Source organism: Andrographis paniculata, unplaced genomic scaffold, assembly GCF_009805555.1.
Source record: "Andrographis paniculata isolate CXL003 unplaced genomic scaffold, ASM980555v1 Contig52END, whole genome shotgun sequence".
NCBI lineage: Eukaryota > Viridiplantae > Streptophyta > Magnoliopsida > Lamiales > Acanthaceae > Andrographis > Andrographis paniculata.
In genome coordinates, this window is record NW_026137587.1 from 2,779,124 (window position 1) to 2,785,906 (window position 6,783).

Consider the following 6,783-nt stretch of genomic DNA (forward strand, 5'->3'; position numbering starts at 1 on the left):
AAAGCTATCAGTTAATTGCCAAACGCATCCTAGTTATGTCTGACCCGACTCTATTTATAAATTAAATATAATTTTAAAGAATAATTTTATAAATATGCTAACAAATAAATTTATATTAAAAATTAAAAAATATGCTAATATTATGTCACAAATTCAATTCTCATAAAATTTAGTTAAAAAAAAAAAAAACCGGCGGCCCCATATGCCACCTCTAAATATGAATAACGCATTGGTGAAATTAAGGATCTCGACCATGTAAATACATCATAATCCATAAAGCTCAAAATTTTGCAAAGCAATTACCATTTAGCTCCAACAAACTAAATTTTAACGACATCAACAGGAACATTCATGGAGAAGAGTTGGAAGAGAGTTCATACCTTAAAAAGCATTCAAGATGCTGATCATAAACCATTTTCGGGTAGCTTCCGAACCTTGATGATGCATCGGCGAATTCAAATTTCAAACCCGGCCATTTTTATTTTCAGAATAAGTATGGGATGTTCGAGCATCTCCCGTCATCAAACCATCGCCATAAGATTCTTCCGGGGTAGTCAAGATCTCGGAGGTGAACTTTATTAAAGAGCAAAGTCCACCTAAGAAGTTATGATCAATGATGCCATTGCCTTCGTAAACATGAGCAAAGTCAACAAGCCTGATCTCCGGGCGGGGATTTTTGCCGGTCAATGCAAGCTCTTTTTCAAACATCATCAGAATGGAGCAAGAATAGAAATGATAAATAGTTTGATCCTCAAACCATGCTTTCAGCTCCAGTAATTGAGATAAGATGCCATTCGAGCCACCATATACAGTTGATGCAAAAGCACAATCAGGTTTCAGATCCAACGACATCTTGGACGTGTTGGAAGAGACAAACTTCTTCAGATACAATTTCATGCAATCCAGTGATAGTGTTTGAATCTTTCTCCTCCCCTCTGGCCTCCAAAATCCCGACTCTTTGCTCTCAAAGACTTGCATCCCAGACAGCCTAAATCCAAACACAAGGCTTGTAGTTTCTCGATCTTTTTTCATACACTTCTGGATGTAGTCCTCCGGTGCTTGTGGTGCCCAAGTCATTGCACCGATTTTAATGTCTGCAATAGATGGATTGACCCGGCCAAAAGTAAGATCCTGTAAAACAAGATGAGGAAGCATGCCGGATCCATCAGATGCCTCGAGAAGCTGAGTGCCGTGGAACTTGGGGAAGAATCGGGCAATGTGATCTGGAACTTTAGTATTCGAGGAGAAGGAAGTGTAGAAAGCAACTTCTTTAGAACCGCGCTCATCTCCCTGAAGAGGCTTATAGAAACGGCCTGAATCATCAATTAGTGGTCCTAGATTTCCATTACGAGCTTGATGCCCTGCAACCTGATTATCAGGAGCTTTAAGCATGACTGCAAAAAGGAAGTTTCACTCATTAATCAATCTCTTCACTGTACCTGATCAGATAAATGCCTGCAGACTATAAGAGTAATAAGAATCCTGTCTTCAACGAATAACAATAAAACACTGGCTAATATAAGGTCTTTGATAATATCTAAATGCTACAAGAACCATATAATACAAGTGTTCTTCTTTGCAAATGATGAAAAGCAGAATATCAAAGAGAAATTTTGCTATTTTTTCACACTTTACTTTGATCTTTCACATGTGGAGATAAGTTAAGAAAATCATGTAGTAAACAAGCATATGAAACCATGAATATGGTAGAAAATACTCGCTCATCAGGAAACATTGACATGAAATCCAACGGAAATAAGATTAATAGAGAAAATAAACAAAGTTACAGTAAAGCAAAAAGGCTTCAATCCCTTATTCACAGTAGGACTGTCAAATTTCCAAAATGAAGGGGCCAAATACAGATGGTCCACCCATGTCAAAATAAAGGAAGCCTCTGAGCTTGGTTTAGTGAATATTAGATCGAATACATGAAATCAAATGAAAACAACAAAAATAAAGTAAAAAGGAAGACAAATTAGAGGGAATAGAGGCAAATTACATAAATAAAATGCATGCAATTAGATGAACAAAGTAACTTGCAGGAAAATAAAATAAACAAAGCAGGAAAAGAAAGGCAAGGGTTATTGTTTGTGTGATAATCTGTGAGACTGTGACCCTTTTCCAATCCTCCTCCACCACTCTAATACTTTTTTTCATTAAGTCTTCTTTTAACCATCCTTCACATATCATCTTTAATCCTCAATCTTTTCACCATCCCATTTTAACGATGGCACACTTGAGCTACATCCATCTGACCAACCTGGTATGAGCTTAATTATTACTCACTCAATGATACTAACTACCTGTTGTGGAGCAGGGGCATTATCCCTGCTTTGATTGCAAAAGGAAATTATGCAGTTCAGCCATTGTTTGGAGAAATACTAACAACATGATACTACAATGGATTCTCTACTCAATCGCACCCCACTTGACTGATGCCTTTGGGTGTGTGAGCACCAGTCATGAATTGTGCGAATTGCTCAAAGAGAGATTCGTCCAGTGCAATAGGCCTCTTATCTACCGACTTCAAAGGGAAATCTGTGACTTATCTCAAGGTGGGCTGAACTTGGCCACCTACTTCACAAAAATGAAAAAAAAATAAAATGAAGGAGGAGCTAAGGTACTTGGCTATGTCCCTTTAAGCAATTACCAAAATTCATTATGCGTGCTTTGATTCATGTTGATATATGAGGTCCTTATAGTCAGACATCAACATGGTAGCAAATATTTCTTAATAATTGTAGATGACCACAGTATAAGTACCTTTATTATACTTTTTTATCTTTATTAGACTTGTGCAAACACAATATAAAACCAAGGTTAATATAAGGAAAGACAATGAGGTAGAGTTCTTGAGCCATAGCTTCCAGAATTTGATGCATGAAAATGGAATTTTACATCAGAGGTCTTGACCCTATGGGCCACGATAGAATAGAAGAGTTAGAGAAAACACCAAAAATTCTTGAAAGTGATTGAGGCCCCTGCTATTTCACTCAGGGCTTTCGCTTACATTTTGGGGAGAAGCTCTTCTTGTGGCAATCTACGTCATAAATTTGCTTCCTACTCCCCTCAGCAATTGGAATTTAGCTTATCAGGTACTCCATGGGTTCGCTCCTAACTTGGAATATGTAAGAGTATTTGAATGTTTATGTTATGCATCAAATACTGATCCTTCATAGTCCAAGTTTGAGAAAAAAAGAAAAAAAGTTGTTAAGGCGTCTTTTTAGGATAGGCACAAAGGCATATAAGGTGTTTGATCTTGAGTCGAACAAAATCCTAATCACAAGGGTTGTTGTCTTTTATGAAGATATATTTCCAGACTTAACATATCACTCAGCATCTCATGTAATCTACAGCAAACCTATGTGTTTTCTAGCCCAACGAGGCTATTTGAAGATGATCAAGTAAAAAGAATGAATCTTCGGGACTTGCAGTTCTACCACTGCTCCAACTGTGGAGAAAAAGACACATAAAGGTACCTCATAATCTTTTTCTGTCCTAGAATCCTCCATTTCATCCAAGGATATCATCTCTGGATCTGTTAAAAAACTGGTTGAAGATAGTATACTTAGCCATGTTGGATGAAAGATTAATGTGAGTGCATATGGCACACTTGAAAATGTAGCGCAATAGCCTTGCACTTACTCAAGAGGAAGCTAAAAAACAAGAACGGATAGAAGCTATGAATGAAGAGATAAAGACATTAGAGGCTAATGAGACTACGAATTAGCCTATCCTTGTGAAGCATGAAAGCAAGGGGGGTGGTAAATGGATGTTCAGAATAAAAGGAATAAGGAGGGTTCTATAAATAGATTCAAGGCAAAATTGGTGGCAAAAGGTTAGTTGCAAGTACATGGGGTTGATTATGATGATTGTTATGCACCTGTGACTAAAAGTGTCACGGTAAGGCTTTTGTTAGCCATAGCTATCTCAAAAGGATAGATTATTCAACAAGTAGATGTTAAATATGTATTTCTTCATGATACATTAGAAGAAAAACTGTTTCTCAAAACTCCACCAGGCTACCACAAGAAACCAGGGGCGAGGGAAAATTTTTCTACATAAGACTTTTACTATTAAGGATTTGGGAGAGGCAAGTTTTTTTCTTGGCATAGAGCTCAAACATCAAAAGAATGGTTTAGTCTTATCTCAAAGATAATACATATTTGATATATTGAAGGACATGAAAATGCTAGATGCAAATTCAGTGTCCACTCCTTTGCCAGCTCGATTGAAGTTATTCATGGAAGATAGTGATAAACTCACTGAGCCATCTCAGTACCGCAAGCTTGTAGGAAGATTACTATATTTGAACTTTTCCATACCTGATGTTGCATTTGCAAGACATAGGTAAGTCAATTCATGGACAGGCATACATCATCATATCGGAAAGTTGCTCTTCATCTCTTAACAATTAATCATGGTCGTGTGTTTGATGCAGATTTTCCTCACTTCAGTTGGAGCCTTACTACAATGCGGATTGTGGCACTTGCCCTGACTCTCGGACATCTATAACTGGTTACTTGCATATTCATTGGACCCAATCTCATCTCTTAGAAAGCAAAGAAATAGTCAACCATGAGCATCTCTTCAACTGAAGCCAAGCAACATTTGAACTTCTTTAGATTTCCTGCATCCTCAATGGCTTGAAGGTGACTGTCTCACTGCCAATTAATCTTCACTGTGATAACCAATCAGCCATTCACATTGCAAGAAATCAGGAAGAAATTTCATGAGAAAACAAAGCACATTGAAATAGAATGTCACTTAGTACAATGCAATTTTCTACTCATCACATTGAATCATGTATAGAGGAAACTCCACGTTACCTACAGAACCATTGTTAAACCACCGTCATACCAGGCTTTGGACAGTCGGGAGGGGGGGGGGGTGGTGAAAGAGCTGTCAAGTTATGGAAGATGCAAAGATGGCGCCTCAGATTCAGAGAAGCATATGCGCTAAGAACAACAATGTCCCTTAGGCCCTTTTGTTCTAATTTTATTTTGTTTCGCTTGGGTGTTTCTTTGGTCCACCCAGTGGGTTGTTAGAAGTTGTTAGGATTAGAATCCTTTTTCGTTTAGCATTTTATATGGTGTTTGTTGTATCATCTTCCTCGTTTAACAAATTCAATATACAGAAATTAAATTCTTGAATCTCCCCAGTTTATACCAAAATGCGAATCCCAACCTAAAAAACATAAAATAATGATAAATAAATCAACAAACACTACTTACGTACATGCGATAAGAACAAAATCAAATCTGTGATTCTGAAACGAGATCTCTCAAAGTTCAACTACAATAAACAGAATATTCAAAATCAAATCGTTCACCGAGTAGAAGTATCTCCAGATCAGATGCATAAAGCAAAGAAGGAAAGTAAAACCAATATTATAACTGTACCTTGTCTCCGGTAATTGAGATCAGCCAACTTCTGGATTAGGTCAGTAAAAAACAACGAGAATCGACATCAAATATATGATCAATCGAGAGGAAAGGGGCAAAGCCGAAAAGGTGACAACGGCCTACTCTAGATTACCGGCTGCAGCTTTAGAACTGTTATTTAATTATGAATAAATAAACTTTCCGCCGCTTGACTTTGACATGTTAAATTTATAAAGCAAGTGTTATATTTTAAGTAGATTTGACTTTTGCCCCTTGATTATTTGCATATATTATTTTGAACCTTTGGGGTGTGATACTTATGGAAATAAAGGCTATGGCTCTATTTATTTGATGATTGATTTTATTTTATTTTTTAAGTATGTAATTTTTATAATATTAGTATTTTTTAAAAGATTAAATAAAAATATCAAAATAAAATTTAAAATTAAAATATAAAATTTTATTGAGATGTGCTTTTTTAAAAGTTAATTTTTTATTTAAATAATAATTGCAATATTAAAAAAAATTATGGGTGTATTTATTTGTGAAATTTTGATTTTGAGTTTTGGTTTTGAATAGTCAAATTTTAAATGAAATAGTTGTTTAATGTGATATAAATATATATTGATATGATATATTGAATGTAAAAAATTATATTTTAGTATAATATAATAAATAAAAATATTTTTTAATTTGATATTTAAAAAAAAAAATTAAAATAATAAAATCAAAAGTCAAATTCCACGAGTTGTTCTATTTTTACCAAACCTTAGAGCAAATTCATCACACGTTCTTACCTTCTTTAGAAAACTGAGTCACACTTGAAAATAAAATGAAAAACTAAAACAAGAAGTTGATTACATTCCATAGCAAGAATGCTGCAAGAATAGTGTAGAAGGTTCACGCATGATTTTCATTGGGTAAAAAATATAAAATAAATTATTTGGGTAAACTGTTTTTTTTTCCCGTAATTGGACTCCTTTATCATTTTAGTCCGGTAAGTGGAATCTGTCGCAAATTAGTCTCATAAGTGAAAAAATTTTGCTGTTTTAGTCCTCCGGCGCCGAAGATGCTTGCGTGGCTCGCCGGAGGTGACGTATCCACCAGGTGTTCCGCCAGGTCAGCGACACTTGGCGGACACGTGGATTTATTTTTTTTTTCATTTTTTTTAAATTTTTTAAATTTTTTTTAATTGGACCAAATAAAAAAATAAAAAAATACAAATAAATTTTAAAATAAATTAAAAATAAGTTTTAAAAAAAAATAAAAAATGAAAAAAATAAATAAAAAAATCCACGTGTCCGCCAGGTCAGCGACACCTGGCGGACACGTCATCTCCGGCGAGCCACGCGGGCATCTTCGGCGCCGGAGGACTAAAACAACGACAATTTTTCACTTA

The 6,783-nt window shown here is 35.5% G+C and overlaps 1 protein-coding gene across 11 annotated transcripts; it reads right to left on the bottom strand.

Moving 5' to 3' along the window:
- Positions 1-218: 218 nt before the first annotated feature.
- Positions 219-5,567, bottom strand: LOC127254805 (inositol polyphosphate multikinase alpha-like). Of its 11 annotated transcripts, none has more exons than XM_051280088.1 (4): positions 5,403-5,564; positions 4,830-5,187; positions 4,326-4,681; positions 219-1,394 (listed from the first exon to the last, which is right to left on the bottom strand). In XM_051280088.1, the coding sequence occupies exons 3-4, from the start codon at positions 4,372-4,374 to the stop codon at positions 463-465; spliced, it is 981 nt and encodes a 326-aa protein (XP_051136045.1). In that variant the 5' UTR covers positions 4,375-4,681; positions 4,830-5,187; positions 5,403-5,564; the 3' UTR covers positions 219-462. The 11 variants fall into 11 exon arrangements, with proteins under 11 accessions (XP_051136045.1, XP_051136046.1, XP_051136044.1 ...); XM_051280089.1 differs by lacking the exon at positions 4,830-5,187 and adding an exon at positions 5,239-5,295; XM_051280087.1 differs by lacking the exon at positions 4,830-5,187 and having other exon boundaries at positions 5,403-5,567.
- Between the last annotated feature and the right edge of the window lie 1,216 nt (positions 5,568-6,783).

Coding starts and splice junctions, on each gene's coding strand:
- LOC127254805 (XM_051280087.1), bottom strand. CDS start 4,374: ATGCCTGTCCATGAATTGACTTACCTATGTCTTGCAAATGCAACATCA. Junction 1,395..4,325: donor TCTTGCAAATGCAACATCAG/GTATGGAAAAGT, acceptor TCCTTTTTGCAG/TCATGCTTAAAGCTCCTGAT.